The 25,460-nt window shown below is 34.7% G+C and overlaps 1 protein-coding gene across 2 annotated transcripts in view; it reads left to right on the top strand.

Annotated features, from left to right (window-relative positions):
* The window catches only part of LOC129759249 (protein quick-to-court-like), a 62,219-nt gene extending 41,969 nt beyond the window's left edge, over positions 1-20,250 (top strand). The window contains exons 3-6 of one of the 2 annotated variants that reach the window (XM_055756652.1): positions 3,536-4,522; positions 4,583-4,822; positions 18,006-18,095; positions 18,694-20,250. In XM_055756652.1, the coding sequence (XP_055612627.1) occupies positions 3,536-4,522; positions 4,583-4,822; positions 18,006-18,095; positions 18,694-18,897 (1,521 nt within the window). In that variant the 3' untranslated portion in view covers positions 18,898-20,250. The remainder of the gene's footprint in view (positions 1-3,535; positions 4,523-4,582; positions 4,823-18,005; positions 18,096-18,693) is intronic. The other variant, XM_055756653.1, reaches the window with a different exon arrangement.
* The last annotated feature ends 5,210 nt before the right edge of the window (positions 20,251-25,460 follow it).

Genomic DNA, 25,460 nt, shown 5'->3' with positions numbered 1-25,460 from the left:
AATTTTTGTTCTGTTGAAATCGGAATTCTGTATATCAATTCAAATTCTAAATCTTAATTCAAATTTGAATCAGATTTCTTTATAATTCTTTTAAGTTAGTAGAAAACCCAATTGCGATATTTAAATAAGGGACTTTGAATTTTCAATATCTTATTTTACCGGCTGCAATTCCGAAAATAATTAATTATAAATTTAAAATTTTAATCTAAACTCCCAATTATGAATCAAAATTATGAAGCTGAACATTAGACCGCTGCAAAAAATGACTTTTTGCTCTCATATGTTTTTTCGATGCCTTTTGGGTCACCAAGCATCAGTATAAAATTTGAGATGATTTGATTGATTCCTGAGTTAGCGCAATGCGTTTCAATTTTGTATGGAAGATGAAATTTTTGCACATTAAATTATCCATAAAATTCAAATGAGCTTGAAATAAAGTCGGTCTTTCATTTTTGGTTTTGACTATTCTTAAGCTTCATTTTTTGCTAACATGACAAGCAGCTAAGAATTTCATGGAAAAAGTTATAACCATATCAAAATTTAAAAATTTGAATCCATTGAAAAGTATTTAAAATTGCGGATTTTGCTTGCTCGAGCTATTAATGATAGCATGAAATATTTTTGCAAAGGTTATATAAATTAATAAATTCCCCGGCAATGCAAAACAGTTTTTTGAGATTTTCTATTTCCATCCTACGGTTACACAGCTTGCAAATAAGCAGAAAAAAACGCAAAAATTTAAAAAAAAATATTTTGAAAAATATTTTTTTATAACATCGAATAACTTTTCTGGGGTATAAGTTAGGTTTTTGCTTTGTTCACATGAATAGTACTGCAAGAATCAAGGAATATTTTTCATCCAAAGTGAAATTTTTTGGAACTCTCAGTACATCTCTGGCGATTTTTGAATGAAAAATTTTGTTTTCCCATACAAATTTCCATACAAAATTAAAACTCGTTGCGCTAATTCAGGACTGAATGGATCGCTTCCAAAATTTTTATTGCTATTTCTGGCAGCAAAAACAACCAAAAAAAGTTATGGGAGGCGTAAAAATTTAAGAATTTGAAATTTCCATACAAAGCTGCAGCGGTCTACTGAACATTGTATTGTTTTTTTACATTTTCGGAATGATTGTGAAGAATTTGTGCCCATGATTGTGCCCAAGGTCGAAAAAAAATTTCGGGACAAATTTCAATCATTCTTCTGAAGATTAAACTAAGTAATTGAATGTAGAGGAATCTTTTTTTTGCGACAAATTGTCTCTTCTTGTTGCCCCCATATTTATAATTATACAACGAGAAAATAGTTATGAATTATATATTAGCTTCAACTTCTGAGCTTCATTTTAATTTGAATTTCAATGAAATGAAACATGAAAATAAAATCTAATAATTGAATAAGGTTGCATTGCCTTTATTTTACATTATCTTTTTTATTCGCTCAGATAGAAGAAAGCAAGAACATTGCCGTAAATTAAATATGTGATTTACAATAACATTTCAAGAAATTTCTAACATGTTTTATGGATCAACAGATCATTGGCCTTCCAAAAAGTACCTAATAGGAACTTTGGCCTTTCAGTATTTATTACCAATAAAGATGTAATTAGAAATGAATATTCTAACTTCGAATTCGGGTCTATTCATTCTTGATCTCAACTCACATTTCGTTTCAAAATTTATAAACTTCAAGCTCTCGTATCTCAAGAAAAATACAAATTAGAAGTTATGTGTTTCAAATCTGAAATATTAAGACTGAAAACAAATTTCATTTAACTGTCAATTAAATGTTACCAATTATCAAATAAAATTGAATTACATCTTAGATAAACTATTATCTTATGTTCTCTTTATTGTTTTTTCCACTCCTAAGGAAACATACACGAATTATTAGTTATAGATCAGGTATTAAAATATTCACATGAAATTATATTTTTATATTTTATATAAGAGTACAATTCTTACTCTTACAAATAATAAATAGGAATAGAGTTCAACGCTAATAGAATGTCAGCTTCATGAGGGTATGCAGGAAAACAAAAATCAAATTAAAATATTTTCAGATGATAAAATCTTAGATTGTTTACTGTTGTACAGTTCCATAAAGTTTTGCTAGCTGCTTAGGCTGGCCCAGTTCTATGCAACTCCAAATACTCTACCAAATTAACTGTATATTTGGATTTTCAGATATTTCCACATTCATCATTGGAAACTTCATCATTTACCTTTTCATTTTTTCTTTTGTTAATGTGAGATTCTTTTAATTGTTTTTTATTGTTCTAGATTTTTCTAATTGTTAAAAACAAGTACATTTCTACTTTTGAGCCCCAGATTCCCAATTGAAAGCGGGGCGTTTACCTAACTAAGCTGCACGACGGAAATATATCGAACTAATTGCCTCGAATTTTTGGCAATAATTAACTGCCATGTTTGTGTTTCCTGGTCATTTTTACGTTTAACCAATCGCATTGTTGTAATCGTTTAATCTGATAATAAATATAAATTAATATCAATTATTTATCACAAATTTTACAACAGCTATCATGATTATGTCAATACTTAAGAAATCTTAGTTGAGCAATCGAATGAATTGTGGAGTTAATTTTAATATTAAGATTATAAATCCGTTATTAAAACATTTGAACAAAAGTGTTTTTAATCCCTGTTTTTTGTAATAAATTTTAAAGCTCTTTCCTTCGATTTGAAAATTTAATATTGAATTATCAGAGCTGAATCAATTCAAAGCTAAGAGAACCATCGATTATGTGTGATACGACTCAATCTATCCCGGAAGCTGCTTGTAGTCGGCTTTGACGTAGGTTTCGTCGTCTATTACCACGCAGTCAAACTTCATCAGCATCGTCGTGTACAGCCTCCGGGATCGCGCTTTGGCCGTCGTATTTTGTTTATCATCGCGATTTGGAGTCACTACCTTCTTGTAAGTCGATAGTCCGGCTCGTTTTTTGGCTCGATGCACGGTTGTAGACGATACACTTAGCTTATTTGCGGCATCTCGGAGAGAGAGGTTAGGATTTCGCTTGAAACTACCGGCAACTCTCTTTGTCGTCTCAGCGGCTTCCGGTTTTCGATTTCCCCCCGATTCAGACTTCCTGGCTGTCGACAAACGTTCCCCAAACACTTTAATTACATTTGTAACGGTTGATTTGGCCACTTTTAGCGATTTTGACAGCTTTGCGTGCGAGTAGCTCGGATTTTCGCGATGCGCGAGCAAAATTTTGATATGCTGCTCTTATTGCTTGGACGGCATTTTGACAACTGAAGAGTGAATTCCAAAATCAAAATAGGAGCAACATTCTACACACCCACACACACCTTCAAAATGAGGAGTGTTCAAGTTTTTTAAATGCAAAATTGAAAGAAATACGTCAAGTTGATATTGACCAAATTTTGACCGTATCACCCTTTATGTATATATTTAATAATGTTTTAATTTCATACTCCATCTTCTAAAACGTTTTTTCAACAACAAAATTTACAAATAACTAAAGACGTTTCTCCTTTCTCATTTCCACAGTCTTTGAATCTGATCAGCGCTGGACATAGTGCCAGTTGCAGTAGCAGCGCTCAACGATCACCCCGTAGACCCCACACTCCCAGTGAGTCTGCCGGCCAGCTGTGCCCCCACAAGAGCGCTCTCAGCCCGAAAACGCCCCCGGTTTCACCGGAATCACCGGTCACCAGCTACTTGGATGACGATCTGGACTCGCTGCACAGCTACAGCAGTTCGGTGGCTAGCGGAATGTCGTGCGATCATCCATACGTGGCCCGCAACGGAACCACCTTTAGTGGACGTAAGATGAAATACGTAGTACACTGCTCGAGTCATGCCGGACAAACAGGCGATAGCTACTTGACACCGACTCAGCGAGCTCAGCGTCAGATTCGACGACTGAAGGAGCTGCTGAGCCAATGTCGCGTAGATCTCGAGCAACGTGATAGTGAAATTTTAAGACTTACCAAAGAGGTTGTGGAGCTGCGGCTCTTCAAGGCATCGCTCAGTTCCCCGGAGGAACGATCGAACTCCAGCGATGCCGTAACGGTGCGAGAAAACACTACCAACGATGCGAATACACCAAGTTCGCAAGGTGTATCGCCAATTGTCGATCAAACGGATGACGGTATCGTGAAGGCTAGCCCTCGGCACCATCTCCACAACCATGGCATCCACCAGGTGCAGTTCATGGACAAGATGTCCACGTCGGAAATGCAAAGCTCGTTTGCCGATTCGGGTCACTTCGAGGACATCACTACCTCGTCGATCCACTCTAAGGACTCGTACGTACACACGCAGGATCGTGCTTGCGGCAGTGACGACGACATCGATGCCGAGCGAAAACGTTTGGTGGAAATGTACGAAACCCGTATCGAGGAACTGATCAAGCAGCATCAATCGGACGAACAGGAAATCCGCATGTCCAACAACGACCGCATCGAGGCGCTGCTTCAGAAACTGGCCGAGTCCAATAGCAGATACTGTGATTTGGTCCCTGACCACGAGATGGTATGTACCCAATGCACAAAAGGTAGTAATCACACTAAATTGTTGAAATCCCTCTTCCAGGCCAAGGAACGTATCCGAGAGTTGGAGAAACAGCTCGAGGAACTCCACGCCCAGCTCCAGGAACAGGAAGGCAAAGCGAACAAGATGTATCTGCACATGTACACCAAGGGTCAGGAAGTGGAGCGGCAGCAGCAAGCGGATCGGGTCATGGACTTGGCACGTCAATCGCCCAGTCGAGTTTCGGTTCCGGTGTTGATGCAGCAGCTGCAGGTTACCCAGGAGGAATTGGAGAACATACGGGTAGGTGTTTCGGTTTTCATTCAGCCGTTTTGTGGGAGCAGACGTTAGTGAATGTGTACAAAATCAACAACTTGTCGAACTATGAGGAGTTTGGGAAACAGTCCTGTACCTTTAGTCTGAATTTCAAACTATTTTTTCTGTGTGTGCTACTTGTAGCATAGTTGATACTCTATCCATGTAAGATACCTTCGCTAGTGACATTCTCAAAAAAAACTCTAAAGGAAAAGCTGATTTTAATTCGAGTCACTGTACAGAAAAAATAACCCCAACTACCTAATCTTTAAATGTTAATTAGTAAATACTGGTGTGGCAGCTAAATGAGTCTTGTAGAATTTCGAAAACCGATTATACAAATTTCGTAAATTGGCCCAAAATACTGACCTAACTCGCTCAATCGGACTTGATTTAGGGGTTCCTCAAAGCGTACAAAGTTGGGATTTTTTATGCTCACTGAGAATCAAGATTTGAAATTTAATGCAAAATGACTTAAAAATGCATAAGATGTTGAAATCTCATAATATCTCGAAAAAAAAAATTTGGTCAAAAGACTACTTTCTGGGACGTCTAAAATTTCAAAAATCGCTTTAGGGGACCGAATAAAATCGGAAAAGTCGAAATTTTAATTTTGATGCCAAATGAATTAAAATGAAAAATACGTCGAGATCTGGTAATCATCTCGAAAACAATTTCTCGGTCAGAAATTGTATTTGGGAACATTTATCGGAATACCCGCGGTTTTTTTTGGATTGTTTGAGTCCCAGGAAGTCCATTTATGGGAATTTTTTTCGTGATAACACCAGATTTTGACGTTTTTTTTCATTTTTAAGTCATTTGCCAACAACATTTGTGTATCGAATTTAGAATACGGCGAATGCGCCTTTAAATAACTTGCAATCAAAATGTAGGCCTTCAAACGTGCTTCTTCACCCAACTAAAAACTCAGTGTGTTTACATTTGGCGCATTCTCTCTATTCCAAATTTACTACTGATTTCTATTTAGATTTTCCCGATTTCCTTCGGCTGCCCTCTGGCGATTTTTTAGGGTAAAAAAATCGAAACTTGGAGCTCATCAAGCACCCCTAAATCACGTCAAATCGAGGTAAAACTTGGGTAAGGTCTGTTTTTTGGGCCAACATTCCCATTGGGGCTTATTCTGCGACTCGAGTGACGTGACTTACAAAATTTCACTCGTACGTCCTCACTCCAGAAAATGCTTCTGGGAAAAAATATGAGTATCGATGAGATCTGAAGCCCAATAGCAGCTCATCCGAACAAAAATTGCGAGGCTAAAGAAGCTAGCCAGCAAAACGATATTAAATTTCGTAAGCCCCAATGTATATGGTCCGTTTTCAAAATTCGATCGTGATTTTTTTTCTAATACTTCCGTTGCCACTCAAAAAAATACGATGCTTTCAGAGGGCATTCTTATCAATAGTTTGGATTTTGGGGGCCTTTTCAAAAGATCAGGGAAGCGGTGAGGTCATATTAAAATTCTTTTCTTCGTTGGTGTATTTAAAAAAAAAATTTGCAACAAATTTACCGGAACACAACTATTAACACCGTCGGAAAGTTTAAAGCCTGTTGATTTGTATTAAACTTTCAACGAGATTCAAATTCTGACCCAAATATCTAGCTTCTTTTAAAGACTTGGAATGAGATTCCTTTGAAAATTAAAACGTTTTCTAATATTTCAAATTTTACTGTTTTCATAGTTTTTACGGAATTCAGTAGTACCCTTTGAGGCAATCGGATTGTTTCCAAGGATTATTGATTGTTCCAGAAATTGTATCTTGAATTATTATTGGAGTTTGAAGTTATATTACCTAATATTTACAAATAGGTATCCCAAGCAACTAGAATTCCCTTAAAAAGGGTGCATAGAAGCTTAATTAGCTCTCGTATCTGTCTGAAGAGAATGCTAGTAATCCCAAAATTTAAAATCTTAAAGCTACTTTGCAGTTCGATTAAGTGGCTGAAGAGAATGCTATTCAGCCTCTAAGAGAATGTCAAAAAATTTCTACGCACTGAAAAAAAATCCGGTTGACAGATTGCGCTGACAACCTGATGAACGATTGCTAGGTTGCCGGTCTATCATTGTCTATCTTATCGATTTTAATTTTAATTATATAGTTTTGATTTCAAAAGCTGCTTCCGCTTAGAGAATTGAACCGCTGCTCTCTAGATAGCAATGAAACTCACAAGCCTCTTCACCAATACAGCAATAGTTCATTGCCACTGTAATATTGTCATAATTAGCATTTAAACTTGATTATTGAATGGGTTGGTCGATAATAAATAATAACCAAAGTTTTCACTATCAGAAATTTATTCGAATATCTTAACATTGATAAGGAAAATCCGAAAAATTCTTATCACATGTTACATATTTCAACCTTCGACGAGTTTTCCTTTTTGCGTTGAATTCCGTTGTAAATATCAGTACTGATACAAAAAAAAAATACCATGACAAAAAAGATTAACAGACATTTTTAACACGTCGCTTAGAATTCCCAAATAGGTTTAGCGAACGTTTTCGACCTTCTTGAAAGAAGTTGCAATAAAAGCGCTTGGAAGTTCCGTTATCGATATTTTAACCTTTCAATAGGCGATGAAAGATCCTGACTAACTTTTACGTGACAAGAAGCTCCCGTATAACATTTTTTTGGCCAAAGGAGTTCCATCTTTAAGTAAAAACGCGACTTTTGGTTGCTTGGGATATAATAAATTTTGTCTTAGCTCAGGGCGGTGGCGATGGGTGGAAAATAAAGTGTCCATTCCTGGCCATTTTAACGTTCCTGGGAATCGGAAAATCTGGCGATCCAAAAAAAAAAAATGATGGAAAAATAATTGATTGACGTGCGTTTATTTGGGAAGATACCGTGCGCCAAGCGATTAAACGTCTTTGTTTCGATATTTCCAAAATATTCATAACATTAAAGATTTCTTTCAAAAGGTCTGTTAATCTTCAGAATTTCAGCACTTTAGTTTCTCTAGCAGCATCGTAGGACAATATGGAATAAGCCATATTCAATAAGGTTGCCAGATCGCCAGGGTTTGATCCGGGTTTGTCCGGATATTTAATACAAAATTTGACAAAAGTACGGTTCGACACGGTTGATTTCATTGAAAAAAAACTGTATTTTGCGCGGATTTCTACACTTAAATGCCAAAACAAACAAAATAAACAAATCGTGTTGTAAAAGGTATTATTTATGCGTTCAAAACGATTTTTTTTGTGCAAGTTTCACCAAAGGTTTTTTTAAACTCTACTGCATACGAAAAATTATCTTTAATATGGTATTTTTAATTTTTTTTCTTAGTAGTATGTCGAATCCGCCGGTGAACTCGTTATCGTTTACGCTTTAAACTACTTAGAATCAAGCATCCGTTCTTTTTAATGGTCGCGAATCAACTGACGCACTCAGCAGTGCTCTTGTTCGTGCTCTCCGAAATATTCTTGCTCATTCTCATTGCACGATTTAATTTGAAACTCAATTATATGTTTTTTTGTGACTTATTTTATCTGTGATATTTTAATCAACAGTTTTCGTTTATTTTAATACATTCCTTTATTTCATCTATTCTCTACATAGTAGGGGAGATGGGGGCATAATGGCCACCTTAAGGAAAACGGTTATTTAACCATAGAAAATAGCTATAATATGGAGGTTACATTATTGTTTCGTGTTCAGACACTTGAAAAGCCTATTCCCTAACGGGCTGAAACGTGAAAAACTAGATGAAAACGTTAAAAAATGCATTTTAAAAAATTTTGCAAAAAGCTGAAAACCAGCCACTGTGGAGGCATAATGAGAACCCCCCCTGAGGCAGTATGAGCACCATTAATCAGAGCAAGATGTGCGTTTTTGCCGGGGAATCTAGCAGCGAATTCAATTCGATGAAGTCAGGTAAGTCGTAGATTCATCAAACAAAGCAATAACAAAATAATCTAGGTCTGTTTGTAGAATACAAACAACTCACGCACGCTCATACATTAAGTGCTTTGTTCGGAGGATGATGCTACTAGCCGTATAATGTAACAATAAAAAAATCGATCATGAATTGTGAATGGAAAAAAATCACCTCGAACAGAAATCTAACTCTAGTCTTTTGATTACCTCTCCGACACCTTACCAATAGGCTAAATTGTCGGATGAAAACTAGTCAAGGTGTGGCGCTATAAATCAATTTTAATTCGCTGCTAGATTCTACGGCAGAAAATGCTCATAATGCCTCGATAATATGGTGCTCTATATGCCCCTAGTCAACAAATTTAAGTAAAAACGTGTTTTAAAATTGATAAAAGTGAAAAATCAAAAAATTTTTGATGGTAAAAATTGAGAAACAATGTGTACATCATGTTGCAGTGCGTACATTATAGATCAAGGTTATTTTAAGATCATAAGAGCTTATTTCGTGGTGCTCAAAAATTATAATATTTTCGTAACTTGAGAACCAAGCTAGTTTTTTTTAAATATCTCTGTAAAGATGATAAGGAGATTCCTTTTTTTGTGAAAAATTAATACTATGGGAAGTACGAAACAAATCCTCATGAAAATTTATTTAAGAAAATACACACTTTCGTAGAAAAGCGTAGTTCTCATTATGCCTCGGGTGCTCGTTATGCCCTCATCTCCCCTAGTTCTGTAAAACATTCCAAACTATTTGAATGCCCAGAAAATTCAATTAACAAAAAATGGCAACGTCGCTAGAACTGTTCTCGCATAAGGAAAGCTCAGTAGGCCCATGGGTTGCTACGTTTTTGCTCGTTTGAAGTGTGCGTAAAAACACGCTCTCAAACCACTGGGCTCGCTATACATGGGAATTCTCTTTCTGAGTTTCTCATGTATAGTTAGCTAGTGCAGAGCAAAGGCGGGAGCAATTCATGGGAGCTTTTCATCAACATGCCCTCTAGCCTAAAATTTCAACACCTATCAAGCTTTCTCCTATTGGCGCACTAATGCCTGTCTATCCACCTTTCTTTCAAATTTCTATAAAATAAATTCTCTCTAGTTTTCATTCCGCCGCACATGCCATTAAAATTATAGTCAATTAACAATTATAAAGCAATAGCAATTCCCGGGATTTCCAGCGTTTTCCGGAATTAGGTGATTTCCAAAATTTTATGATTCCCCGGGAAATCCCGAAATTGGACACTCTAGTGTAAAACTTTCAAACTTATGAATTCAAAATCTGATTATAAGTTGAAGGTCGAATAAAAATCGAAAGAAAATCGATAAAAATTTTATTTACAAAAGCTTTAAACAGCTTCCTAGTGAAAATCGTAACAAAATCAGTTTTTTAACATTTTAAAAATATGTAAATTGATGTAAACTTTACATTACTTTTATAAAGATTTTTCATTTCTATTGTAGCTGTCATAGTTCTAACAGATGATAGAATCAAAGAACGGTTTCTTTACCACTTTTTAATTTTCTTTTAAGATTTTAACGCTCTTCTACATACGAGCTCAGTAGGTATTGTATGAATTATTGTACCATTGACTCTATACAGTAGAGAGTTTAAAAATTAGAAAAAAAAAAAACAAAAACATGCATTTCATCACTCCTAGCATCAATTTTCAGATGTACTGAATGCTTTTTTTTCTCAATTCATCATAGCTTAGCATTGCCCAGATAATTAATAGAAACTGTGAAAAAAGTCCGGTCAGGTTTAGTTGCTTGGATATGGTGTCGAAATGCTTTGATTTGTTTAAATGAGCATAAAACTCACATTTTACTCACATTTTTATGCAAAATTTAATAAACAAAAATCAAATGAAGTGATTTTATTTATTTTTTTTATTGGATGTCCAATAAATTTTCCGTTCGAGTTTCTCCGGAATACGATTTGAAAGATGCTGAGGTGCTTCGATGTAAAAAATGTTTGAAATACTTCCTCTCTTTCTTCTTGAATTTTTGCTTAAAAATACCTGCCTGAATATTGCTCAGCGTATATTTGAAAAAAATTTAAATCAAACTCCAATCTTACCAGGTTATTTGAAAAAAAAAAATGCCGGCTTTTATACGTGCCACGAAAATCCTGAAATGCTTAATAGATAATAGCTATAGCTGTACTATGTACAGCTGTAACTTTAAAAGTAAGTTTGTCCAAATCATTACGACAATAACGGGTTAAAAACAATTGACCACTGTAGATTATTGTCTTAGAAAATTACATACCGGTGCATAAAAAGGTTTCAAAAACAATAAATTTGGTCGAGATCGATTGGAAATAAGAAGAGATCATTACGTTTGGAAAGTTCTCGTGACAAAATGATTAGTTAAGCCGGATAGTTTGAAATTTTTGAAAACTTAAGGTGGCTCCAGAGAGTTGATTTGATATTCAAATAAGTCCGGAACAAATTTCAAATCCTTCTTTTGTCACTCGGAGTTGGAACAGCACGAGGGGGATAATAAGAAATAATGCAAAAAACTAATAAATTGGAATAAATCGCACGAAAGCTTGTATGCAACAAAATTGCATACTACATCATTGCACAAAACTTATAAAGCATGGATCACTACAAATCTGGTCGCATTAAAACGGGTCTATCTCGGAGCTATGTCATCGAAATAAAAATGTTTTGTACTTGAAATGTAGGGTTTTTATTGCACTTTAAAGGAAAAATAGTAAAAAAATTATTCCGATGTTGTTTTGATGAATTTTCGAACTTTTGGTTGAATATCACTCATTTTAGTTTGAACACCCTATTCGCTGTCCTCGGCGGCCATTTTGTTCCACAATCTCTTCATCTCTGTTGCTTCCCGAGTCGTCCTACCATTCTTCTTCATCTTCTGCTTGACAATTGCCCAAAACTTTTCGATAGGGCGGAATTGAGGGCAGTTGGGTGGGTTGATGTCCTTTTCGACAAAATCCAACCGTTGGCCCAATACCACTGTAGAACCTCCTAGCTGTAGTGGCAGCTTGCCAAATCTAGCGAAAACTTAACTAGTCCTTTGTGAGATCTAATGTACGAAAAAAAAAGTTTTTCAGGCATTCCTCCTTGTAAATTTCGGAGTCCATGGTCTTGTTTTTCACAAAAACCGGAATTTTTCGTCCGCAGCTGCAAAAACCTTGCCAGATCAAACACTTTCTTGCACACTTAACAGCAAAAACGAATTTGAAGTTGCCGGGGACATCACCATGACCAGTGCAGTGCACCACTGCAGTGGCTTTACATAATTTTTGGCCAGAAAGCTGCCCAAAATCCATCTTCACGTACGTTTCGTCATCCATGAGGATGCATCCGTCGAACTTCGTTGGAATCTTCTTGTATAACTTGCGGGCACGTCCTTTGGCTACTAAATCCTGCTTCAATGTCCGGTTTGGTTGCTTACTGGTCCGATAGGATCGTATTCCTTCGCGTAGACGAATTCTGCTGACGGTGCACCGGTCGGCGTTGAATTTCTTGGCAATGTCATAGTCCGACTACCCTGTGTTTTGCTTGATCGTTCTCAACACCTTCAAATGCAGTTTCTGATTCTTAGGTCCACTATAGCGCTTGGTATGAACCTGCCGATCTATAGTACGCATCTCACGGAAACGTTTGAGAACGCTACACACGGTTGATTTGACAATTTTTAACGATTTCGCAATTTTTGAACCCGACCACGTCGGGTTTTTGACGTGGGTGTTCAAAATTTATTTTCATCTCGCGGCTTCCATCACGTGTAACTTTTTTGAAACAAAACGAATCGTAATGAAATTTTCAGCACTGCTAGAAGAAACATTCCTCTACAAAGTGCTGTCAAAACATTCCAGATCCGACAACTAGGAGCACTATGGTAAAATAAATAGTGCGTCCAGATTTGTAGTGATCCATGCTTTAAATCGAGATTCGATAAAACCAAGAATACTAAAGATGATAAAACTCTCATCTTCCTCATTTTGTTTTTTGCTCTTGTAATCCTTCGGATATTTAAAAAATTTTCGAAAATTTCCATAACATACTGAAAATTTTATTTAACCCCCTTTAACCTAATTTATTTAATCCACTCTTCGCGTTATCAAAGATTTCCCAACAAATAACAAAGCCAGAATTCAATTGGTAACTGCTGCATTAGGATTTCTAATCAGATAACCTCAAATAAATTGGATCTTTAAATTTATTGTTTTTTGTAGCAAGGTTCAAAATAGGATTGCAATCATAAGATTTTTTTCGGACACTGGAATTTTATCATTTCAATAAATTATTTATTTATTAAAAATAGAGCTTGAAGCTGTAGCTTAGGATCGATAGAAAGTATCCTAAGAATCAGGTTCGGCAATGCCAATACAGGAACCAAAATTAATTACGATATCAAATGACTGATAATTCTAGCTAAAAGGGATTGAAATATTCAAGACCTTTAAAACAGGTTTAGAAACACAGAAATATGAAGAGAACTCGTATGAATTGAATAGTAAGGTTTAAAAACAACGAAAACTTATTGTTGTGTTCGTTTGAAGCCATTTAATGAAATCTTATAAGGTAAGTTGCCCTACTTTGGACCCTTTAAGCGGTGGTTTTCAAATAATCATGTTTTTCTTATAAATGGACGAGAGATTTATATCTTTCAGGAAATTTATGTGTAGTTCATGATCTTATTTGCAAGTTTTAATGAGAAATTTCAACATAGGTATCGCCTTTATTGCAAATTTAAATTTGCAAAGAAATGGATGATAAAAATTTCCATCTTTGAACCTACTGTTCCTATTTTGGTACTGAACTGGTACCTTTAAATAATTGTACCTAAAACTAAAATTTCTATCAAAAGTATGATTTCTCTAAAATAAATATTCAAATTCATTAAAAATTAAAAATGTAATCTTCAATCAAATATTATCATAAAAAAATTGCAGCTTTTTAACGATTAAGGACACTTCAATTTCTGTTGTGAATATCTCAAACACTTTCACTTCTCGTCAGCTATATCAGCAGAACAATGTCTAATACTTTTTTGTGTTTACATACTTGCAGTTTATTTGCGTTAAGCTGACAAAAAATGTTAACTGTTCAATACTGGTTTAGAATTATGTCCCGATTAAAAATTCACACCTTCGTTGATTTTTTGGTGTTGAAACAAAGTTTTTGTGGCGTCAGGTCTAAAATGGAACATCAAAGTCAAAGATCTCCTTTATTTGGACCCATAACATATTTTCTGGGTTTTCCATTTATTTTCATTTATTTTAGGGAAAAAAGGGATTATGGTAGGGTTGCCATCCGTCCCGCAAAAGCGGGACATGTCCCGCTTTTTTGTTGAATGTCCCGCTGTCCCGCTGTCCCGCTTTTTCCTCAAAATGTCCCGCTTTTTTTTGGAAAACTTTTACAAAGTTAACTGACTGACACCGGATAAAACAAAACTTTAGTCTCAATCTGAATTCTATGATAAACAGAAAATCATTCAAATCAACTTTTTTCTCAAAATAAGCAGCATTTATAACTTATATAAGACAATACAGAGTAAATCTAAAACTTTTAGCATTACAGTAAGGTTCTGATTCAGTTAAGTGTTCTTGCAGCACGTAAGCCAATGTATGAAAAAATAATAATGTTAAAGTTGCCTCCAGATACTTATAAATTATAGAATTATAGAGATAAACTTTTGAACAAATTATCAAACAAACTAATTTTTATAACAAATACACAATGGTTTTTAACGGGGTATCAAATCCGCCGTTCACGTGTACGTCTTGAAATATTTTCTCTCAAATAACGCAAGTACCGAAAAACGGTTCATACGGCAGAAACACTGTAAATATTTAAATGTAATGTGAAAAAAATTGTGCAAAATCAATCTGCGTTAAAAAAAAACTTTAGTGTTCTTTCTATGAACAACTTCGGCTGATGGTAATCGTATAAGTATGGTTACAAAATTAAGCTTTTTTTTTAATTTTTCTTAAAAGTCCCGCTTTTTTCCGCTGTGTCCCGCTTTTTTTCGTGAAATGTCCCGCTTTTTTCTGAAAGTATCTGGCAAGCCTAGATTATGGTTCATATTCTACACAGTGAAAGTAATTTTCCTTTAGATTTTGGCTTGGACAGAAAAAACATGATTTTTTCTTATTGACTATAACTTCTCAAATCGCGCTGATTTAATACTGATGAGAATGTACATTTAAAAAAACGTTGAAAATTTACCAGAAAAAACATGTTATGGCAAAAAGTGGTATTGTAGGATTCAGGAGGAATAAGAGTTGATTGTGTGCATAGGAGTATTTTTATCTTATGCTAGCAAAATGAATTATTTACTATTTTCGGTATTTTAGGACTAAATTAGGCTCTAGATCCAAAGTAGGAGCACTCAACCTATTTAAAAAAGAAACTAAATTTAAACAAAACCCTGATTTAAAACCTTCTCTTTGATTATAAGAAACAAAGCCCATTTTTATTCGTTTTTGTTCAAGGCCTGCTTCAGAACTTGTGATGTGATTATGTTATTCAAGTTCGACCGTTCAAAATCCCGGATTTTGATTCTAAACTTCGAAACACAAAATATTTCAAACTCGGAATCTAATGTTTATAATTGAATATCTCAAATCTGGGAACACATATTAAATGATTCAATTTCGAGTCTCGCTTCATATTTTAAAAAAAATCAATCTTGATTCAAGAATGTCCCATGACAATAAAAAAACATCTTAAATTTCCATTTCTATCTGAATTTAACAGTTTGAAGGCCGATACAAAAATAAGCTTTAGGAACAAATTTATACACCTAGACCTGATAACGGTGACTCAGGTTAAATGAACCTTTTGTCTTGTTGAAAAGTATCTTCAAAATTTACAAAAAAAAATTAACAAATAAATTTACAATTAAATTAATTCTTTTGATTCCTAAGATATACCAATCCGCAATAAGTTAGACACGAAGTTCAACATTCTGAACCAGGGTTATCCAAATTCGTCAATACCATCAGCTTATCATCATCCCATTTTGACTTAAATTTCTAAACAAGGCTGATGTAGCCTAGGAGTTGAGACAGATCGAACAGGTTGTCAGATCACATCAAAGTTCATTGACATAAGTAATTATGAGAATTTCAAAAACAATAATACACCTTTTTTTCTAAACTTCTTAAAAGAGCGAATGGATAAGATTGATGTCTTGTGTGTAAAAAATGCACACGAACTACTTTGACATATTGCTCTATGATTCAGACGTTACTTTTACACATTTTGATGGTTTTTTATTAATTTTACTCGTTGTTAAATAAAGTTTTTTTTAGTATTGTAAATTTGATTATTCAACCCGAGTTATAGTTAAATTGTGCGTTAAAAAATAGAAGTGAAATAACCGATTGGATTTCTTTATGTTTTTTTTTAAATTGGGAAAAATCTGAGACCCTCCGGCGCAAATTGTACTATAGTTTAAAAATAAAAATGTCTCACAGTACAAGTGTGCACCAAAATTTGTATATGTCTACATCTGTTTACCTACTTAAATATTTAACAAAAAAAAAGTGTGGAAATCAACTATTCAACCAAAGTTATGATGGTAAATCGGTTGATAAGTCCTAAAGGAACTAATAGGTAGCTAAAAATTGAATAATAGGGAAGATTATTTATTCCATGAAGTGAGGGGAATGTGAGAGGTTTTTTTGTATGTATGTATGTTGGTAATCCACCATGGGTGCACGGATTCACCGCAGTTTCTGCCAAAGTATGGGTTCACGTGCATTCCTTAGATTATTAGGTTCGACAAATCTCCAATGCAGCGCGTACACCATACCCGGACCCCATGGCTTCGTGTGAACTGTTATGGAGTGAATGTGTTGTGTTGATGTAGGTATATTTTGGAAGAACGAATCAATCAGGTGGGCTAGTTTACTTACAGGTATTCCGGCATCCGGGCCAGCTGGCAACTGATTGAACATTCCAATTATATAGTCAGTTATATAATGAAACACATCTTACCTGTCGGCCCGCTTATGGGATTCGAACACAAAAGTTTTTCTTGCCGATACCGGGAATCGAACCCAGTACGCCTGGCGTACCAATACCAGACTCGCGCCAGCCTATCCACTAGACCACATCGGCGCTTAGGAATGTGAGAGGTTTTTTTCAAGCTTAATCCGGAAATATGAATAGAGGAAGTGATAAAAAGTCAAATTTTTCTGACCGGTTCATCTAGTTAGCTATTAAATAGGCTTGACTTCATTTCTTAAAGGTAGGAAAGCTGTTCACCGGTAGAATAAACAAAATACGGTGGTCAAATCGTGCGCAAAATGTTTGGACTATTGGTGGGGAGATATTTTGAAAAATCTCGTAATAGACAGCAAAACGAACTCTTTAGCGGTCATCTGGCAAGTTTCCAACCAGAAACTTTTCTTTGACAAACCTCGCCTGTATTTCCCGGAGATAAACAAGAAGAAAAAATTGAAAAATTGAATGTCTTGTAGTTAAGGAGGCTAACTACTCTGTTTATGTTGGATCTGGAATCGTGCTATTACGCAAAAACGGTGGTAGAGTGATAAAAAGTCAAATATGATGCTTTTGTGCCGAAGGACAATCGGCTAAATTTATTATAACTTCGACAAAATTCAAAATTTTGAGTTATTTTGAATCTTAAGCTTCAAGAAACAGCAAACGTAATCAAAAATAGCCTTGATTTGAAAAAAAGCTTGTTCATAGTATCCATTAGAGATGGTGCGTGACGAGCAAAAAATTAAAGTTGAAAAGTTTCTTCATTGGACATTATCTCAAAAATCATTTGACAGAACTTCACAAAAATTTGCACATGAAAACATTGCGTACCGGGTAACTTAGCTGAAAATTTCATCAATTTACATCCATGCATTCAAAAGTTATTCACAAAACAAAGTGTTGCATTTTTTTCGAATACACTCTTTACTTAATAATTTCATTAAATGCATATATTTTTTTAATACATACAATTTTCTGTAAAACACGATATTGAACGACTTTTTAAGACATTGAAATACGCAATCACTCTAACAGTTTCCAACAGTTTTCAAAAACAGACTCTGAACACGTGTTTATGGAAAAACTTTCTAGGTTATAACAAACTTCGTTCCTTTAGGCAAATTTCGCGTCCCAGCTCGCCATTCTAACAACTCTTATCTCCCTAATAAAACGTCATTTTGTCTCCCCAATAACTTTTTCCCCTTCACCCCTCCAACGATCAATCGCCAATCAACTGCTGTTTCATTTTTCGTTTTCCAAATGCCTTCTCCCCCGCAGGATGTTAACTATCAGGCAGAGAGCAGCTCCTCGCAGGTTTTACTGAGCGCCAAGGAAGCTATCTCGCTGTGGCTTTTGGGCGCCCGGAAGGTTTGTAGTTTGCTAGTCGATTTTTTTTTGATTTTTTCTGTTATCACTTACGAAAGCTTACTTTGAATTTACAGTTCAGTTTAATTTTTATGATTGTGCTTTGGATATTCAGGTAGACTTCGTAAACTGACTTTAAAAGCTACGTAAGAGTGCTCAAAAGGTAGAACACATAATTCAGTCAACCAATACGGTCGTTACAGACTGAATGTGTTTAGAAAACCGTTTATACAATTGACACTCATACGTAGACTCAAGTATACCTTCATATTCAATGCACACATGATCAGAGCTTAAGTTTAGTTTAGTCTAGCAAATAGGAAATATTGTTGTTGACTTGCGCTGAATGCATGTTTTTACCAGCTCAATCCAACCGAGCGAGCGACTAAGGATTAAATATTTTTATTCCTGATGCATGACGTTATGCGATATTTTGACTCTCAATCAACGTCGAAATATGTAGGTTTCTCTATCAGCTTTCCTATCCCATTTCCGATTTCCTAGCACTCTTTCGAATCTTTCTTACGCACTTTTCCGCTTCGTATCGAACCTTCATTTTCCCATTAATTTCGATTGCTCTCAAACATTTCTTCTCTTTCAGACGATGTACAAACGGTTGTCAGATGCCCAGCAAACGAAGAATAAGGTAGACCCAGAAGTGACGCTGCAATTCCTGAAGAGCGCCATCTACTATTTCCTAACGGACAAGGAAAATTCCCAGGGTCACCTGAATGCAATCGAGAGTATTCTAGGCTTCTCGGAGACCGAACGGTCCAACATTGACAAGGCGCGAGCTTACAAGTGAAACCATCGAAAAACAAAAATAAAAATGGCAAAACTAACTAACTGATCGAAAAAAATGCATAAGTGCAACTGTTTACGTAGATAAGATTTTAAATGTTCACGCCAATTCTCTTCAACAATTATTACCGCAAAAGATTACATCAAAATATATTAGGCAAACGAATAGAATGGAAGCAAACAATTGAACACACAGTAAACCAAGCAACGGGAAAAATGTGATTATTCGCAGACTATTTTGTTACTTTATGTCACTTTATTATATTTTAAATGGTTCCTTTTTAATATTTATTTAGCACATTACCAAATAAAAAAAAATAGTAGCTTACTGAATAAAGAAGCATTTTAACCCTATTCCTAACCTAGAAATGTATTCGCCCCAACTTCTATCGCACCTTCTTGGTTTCTGGTCCTTTCTCTTTATTTTCGATGCAATCTCTCAGTGAATCTTAGGCAAGTATTGTTAGGGTAAAACAATTTCTGGAGGTAAAAAAACATGAAGCTTTTTTAGATATTTACAAAACTGAGCGACCGGTAAAGACACAAATTTTGCAGAAATTTTCATATTTAGCAAAATTCCCTTCAACTGTTTTCCGAAAACGGGGAGAAATAAAGCAATTCGTCCAGTCAAAGTACATTGCTTCCGAAGCAAAACATAGCCGCATGTAGATCGTTTTCATAGCTCTAAAATCAATGGATGCGCTTTTAGCTATCATAAACCAAAATAGCTAGAAACGTTTTTAAGTTACAAACTGTTAACAGGTATTGAACATTGATTTTTCATCATTTTTTTTCCGCAGAAGTTTATCTGAAAAAGTTTTACAACGACTTGTTTGAATCATTAACCAAAACAAAAACAGCTACACAGAACGTAGAAAGTATAAATATATTCCTCACTTATAGATTTACACGATTTACCACACCATTCGATGTATTCAAAGATTAACCTAAATTTGGAGTGAAATGATAACATGAAAACCCACACCAAATATTAACAAAAGTCGAGGTTTGTTCCTATTCCCAAGCAAAATCTGAACTTAAATTAGAAAAAAATCAAAACATTGCCGAAAGCTTAAAGTTTACTAAAGAAGAAAAAACGAGATTGGTAACCGAAGGAACTGATTAGAATGATAGAGCTGTGTGAACTATGAGGCCCGGAACAAAAAAGCTGGAAACATTCGCGCGTTTACAAAACCGTTGTTGTCTACTTGCATATTGAAGAAATTTTATTCAAGTGTTACGTACACACACACACACAAACACACACATGACCCTCTACTCTAAATGAAAGGACAAAAGGATACACCATAATCTAGGCAAATCAAACAGTTAATTAATAAATATGAAAGAGATAGAATATGTGTTTCCTTAATATTAATTTATATCCGAAATCCGAAAAAAAATTATTATTAATCCATTCCGAAGACTTTCTCTAAATTTGATGAAGGACTGTTTAATGAGACCAATCAGAAAGATTAATCGAACTTGCATGTGGTGTGAAAATCACAATCCAGTTTAACAGCTCTATATATTCACTGATAGTAGGAGAAAACTGTGCAAGACGCACCAGCGGGGTTTGATGGCCCATGCCATTATTTTTCAAAAATATGCAAACTTATGGCTAAGTATGATGTTTTTCTACATTTTTGTTGCGGTCTCTCTATCATTTCTTAGGTGAAAATTTCATTAAAACGACTTAAATTCTTAGAAACAGAAGAATAAAGTGAATCTACGTGAAACTTGTAATTTTTCATGATTAACATTTAAGGTTTAATGGCAAACCAGACTACACATACTAATAAAATTTCAGCTTTTCGTTTTTTTCCAATCCTTTGCCCCTTCGGCTGACTGTAAATATTTTTTTATATTTCATTTAATTTTTACAAATTTTATTTAAAAACAATCATATCAAAATTGGGGCAGAATGCGCTCCAGACCACGTGTTTTACGCTCAAAATAAGAATGTTGTTAACTTTTGAGATGAACCGAATATAAAAGCGAAAGTCATTCTTTTTATTTCCTGACTCCCAAATTACGATAAGAATGCCTAATTACATCAAATTTCGTCCTTTTTCAAGATTCGAAGGTGCACTGATATTAAATATCAAATTTTGATTCGCAAAAATCCTCTGACGCCATATTTGCTGCGATATCAACCAAGAAATGGAATTTCGTTGCCTACTTGAAGGCGTTTTATCTAAAGGATATAAAAAAGTGTATTTCGAAATGCGAAATTTTCGATACGTTTGACAGTTGAGTAAATAACAATAACAAATGAGTTTTAGTTATGCATTCTACCTCACGGTGTGTTCTTTTTCTGGTTGAGTTTTAAACAAAAATATCATCAAAAACCAGTTTTTATCGTTATTTTTCTTTCTAGTAAGATATAATATAAATCCCTGAATCGTCGTAAACGTTCAATTAGGTTCTTACATGACTTTTAGCCCTGTAAATAGTGTTAATGATTAACTAGTGCGTTCTACACAGTTTTCCCCTATGTGAAACAGTTTTGCTAAATGTGTAAAACGATTTACCAGTGTGGAAAAAGGACGCTGTCAGACAAAACTGGAGGCGCTAGAAGCATTAAAAGCCAATTAATTTAAAATTAAAATATGATTTTTATGCTAAATTTTATCAATAAATAATATTTTTATCCAGGCCCGGATTAAGCCATCGGGGGGCCCCGGGCAATTTTTCTCGGGGGGCCCCTATGATTCGATTTTTTTTCCAAATGCTATCCCTGAGAATACAAAACATTTTAAACGTGTCAAAGAACTGGAGATGAGTTCAGTATATGTTGTCTGCGTAGAAGATAGTTTCTGGTAACCTTCTAAAAAAACTGTTGGTTAATCACGTGCCAACGCGCGGAAGAGTTTAGAAATTTCTCAAAAATAAAAGCTTCGATTTGAGCGAAAAACGCTTCATTTAACCTGATATGTTTAATACACCAACTGAAATTCTATGATTAAAAATAAAAAACATGACCGTATTTTAAATGATTTTCATTTAATCATTGATCGTCTGATTTGTGTTTCATTGAGAAATATCTACCCAATGACAATTGGGAAGTATCAAGAAGGTTTGAAACATAGAATACAAAATTCAAAAAAATAAATACAATAATAAAATTTAAATTCCATAAAGATACATACATAAGAGTTTAAGAATTCAAAACTTAAAATCAGATTATATTTAGAAACACCATTCAGTGTCTCAAATCTAAATCATAATTTCAAATCAATGAAAAAATCAAATAAATAAGGAATCCAAGTGAGTTTAGTTTCTAATCAAAGATCTTAAATTCCCAAACTTCAGAGAAACCATTAAACTGAACTTCTTTAACTGAAGAAACAACACAAGACTTGAAAATCTCAGTATATTGAATCTGGACAAAAATATAATTTAAAACATAAAAATATTCATGTTAAGAGAATCACTCAATGATATTAGCAACCCAATCATGAGATCGTATAAATGATTATTGAGGCGCTTGGGATCAAAGGGATGCGCGTGCCTTTATGATAGTTTCGAGAAAGCGCTCTTTAAAGTTGTGAAGGTGCTCGATTTTTCATATATTTTTCGAATTTGAGCAGTTTTATTTCAATCGAAAATGTACAGAAAAAATTATAAAAAAATCGAGTTTTACACCAGATGTACATTAAAACATAAAGAATCGTTAGGTATACTTAACTCAAAATTGATGATTTTAGACTGGCACCCCTCTAATTCTGAGGGCCTCAATTTGAAAATGATTATGATGATATGCTGAAATCAGAATATTTTCTTCAGTACATAATAAAATTTTAGTTCAATCAGTTGAAAATGTTTCAATACGAATTTCAAGTCTAAGACAGATATTGGGTTGGAAATTCAATAAAAAACTTTGTACTGTCGATTGGTCTAATTTAAGCCACTACAGTTTTTTTTAAAGATTTTATTTTCAAAAACAGAGAGGGAAAGGGGTTTAGAATTTTTAAATCGACGAAAATTTCAATAATAATCTTTGAAAAGTGAAAAGTTATTAAAATACCCGGTATGAACCCGGATACTGCCCGGGTAAAATTCTCAAATTTTTATTTTAAAGTATCTCTGTTATCTCTTAGCACTGTGAGTCAGTTTTGGCTAAATTAGCTGATATTTTAGTGCAGTAACCATTACTTGGAAAGTTAACGTAATAATAAACATTATTATTGTGAAAGACGTTTGTATGTAATAAAAATGAGGAGATGTTTTTCTTAATTTCACCTGTTCTGTACAGAATATTCTGAATGACACGTTTCGATTAAAAAAAAAAGAAAGTTTAGCTATTTTTTTTCCTCATATATTTTTTAGAAATCGGTTTACATTATTTTTGTCCAGATTTAGGGTAGAAAATTTTGAAAATCATTACCAAGACTTTGATATTCTCAGCCTGCAAAATGCGGGAGAACTCCTTCACTGCTTACTCTAGGGGGCCCCCTTAACTTATGTAAGAGAAAAACTATTCTAGACATTATTTCACGAGGTCCCCTTTGGTTGTTATATTTCAAGTTTTCATTCCGATTTTCTAGTTTTGATTTCTTTTCATAGATTTGTAGAAATTGAAGTACATAGTACACCGAAAAAACTATTCACATGACCGCTACGTGAAAATGTACATGGATTTTTGCCACCCTGAAAATCATGTGGAATCTACGTGAATTTCAGGTAGCAAACAGAGCCCGCGTAGCGAGCAGAATTCACGTTATTTTCATGTGAGTTCCACTTGAAGCGTACGTAGAAATAATTCGTTCTGTTACATGAAATTCACGTAGATTTCATATTGATATGAACGTAGCGGGTGTTTTATTTCGCCTTTTAAATAAAAAAAATGTTTTAATTTTGCAGGGAGTTTTATTATGTCGAATTAATTTTATAACACGAAGCACATACTTCTTATTTCTACTTTAACACTTTAACTACACATTTACACTTCACATAATCACTAAAACATCGTCGATGAAATGACATTTTGAGGATGAGCCGCGTTGCTGGCCGTCCTAGCTACCCCGATTCCGAATCCTGTATAAATAGTAAAAGATTAAAACAACAAAGACACAATGAAATAATTTCTATGGACTTACGAAAAATCAGCGTTTGCATGCCCCAGAATTTGTCTATCTTCCAGCTCCAGCACCAACTGTTGGATCCGGCGACATATTGAAAACTGTTTTCATCCACATAGATGCTACGTGAATATTCTTTTCTGAGTTACGTGCATATCACATAGAATGCAAAAAACCCCTTTGTACTTGGCGGATCACTGGATTTTCACGTAAATCAAATGTATCTTAGTTTTGACAACAAAGGGCTATGTGATTTTCACGTACGGATCAAATGAATTTGTATTAGCTTTTAAGTGATTCACGTAAATCATAGAAAAATTCACGTAATGAGTGCCTACGTGAAAATCCAGGTGAATTTAAAGTTTCCTTTTCGGCTGAGTGTATGATTAAAGCAATGTTACACACAAAAAAAAGCATAGTAAAAATACTAAATCCGTGGTTTAAACGAACAACAGGCGACTATATTTTTGAGTCAAATATGTTTTGTTGTTTATAATACCTTACGCATAGCTATTTTACCATGTGCTCAATTTGGCTGCGCATAGTAAATTCGACTGCGTTTTAGTAAAATTGTCAATGAAATGATGCATTCTTTTACTTCGTCCCTAGTGAAATTAATATGTTTCATGATGAAACTATATATGTGTTATGATAAAGATTAGGAGGAGCGAGGAGCTTGATTTAAATAGTAAAATTACTATGTATGTTTGTTTGTTTATTTGCATGCATGCATTATGACATTATTTGAAACATGAAAATTCACACTTCTGACACACGTCGGTCAATGTTAGTGTGTTCTCCCGATGCTCTGGAATGATTTTCAAAGTTATGTAACTATAAAGCAGCTCAACATTAGTTTTTTTTACAAACGGGTTTGATGATTAATGATCCTGAATTAGTGTAAACAACAAGAATGTTTACCATAGTAAAATTATCATACGCACTTATGTTTTTGAGTCAAATATGTTGAAACAAGTTGAGCACCACTGACTTTCAGTGTGTGCTGCACGGCTAACTATAACCCAAAACACAAACACTCAAAACCCAAAACTTGTAGCATTATCACAATTTACTTACATAAAATTTCACTAATAGGACATATTCAAAACCTAGGCTAGCTTACATTATTTTATCCTACTTACGGGCCCGTATTTCCTACATTAGTGTACAAATTGACAAACAAGACGAACAACATCCATATCACAGTTGGTTCAGCACAGGAATATCACAGCTGAATATCACAGAATTTCTGGCAACCCTGCCTGGTTGCACTGCTCCTCGGGCACGCACCACTGCCCGGAGCACCTCCGCTGTCTGCTTCCGGCTTGGCCAAAAGAATGCAACAACGGCCCTGTAGAAAACAAACATTGTTTCTTCTATTCTCAAAGGTTTCCTTTCCTATTTTATCACTCACCCTGTTGGAGCCGTTTGCAATGATAAACCGGTTCTACCAGCACCGTCTGCATCTTTCGGCTCTGTTTGG

This window comes from Uranotaenia lowii, unplaced genomic scaffold, assembly GCF_029784155.1.
Source record: "Uranotaenia lowii strain MFRU-FL unplaced genomic scaffold, ASM2978415v1 HiC_scaffold_13, whole genome shotgun sequence".
NCBI lineage: Eukaryota > Metazoa > Arthropoda > Insecta > Diptera > Culicidae > Uranotaenia > Uranotaenia lowii.
The sequence above is the reverse complement of the archived record's forward strand: the minus strand, read 5'-3'. Positions and strand labels throughout refer to the sequence as shown.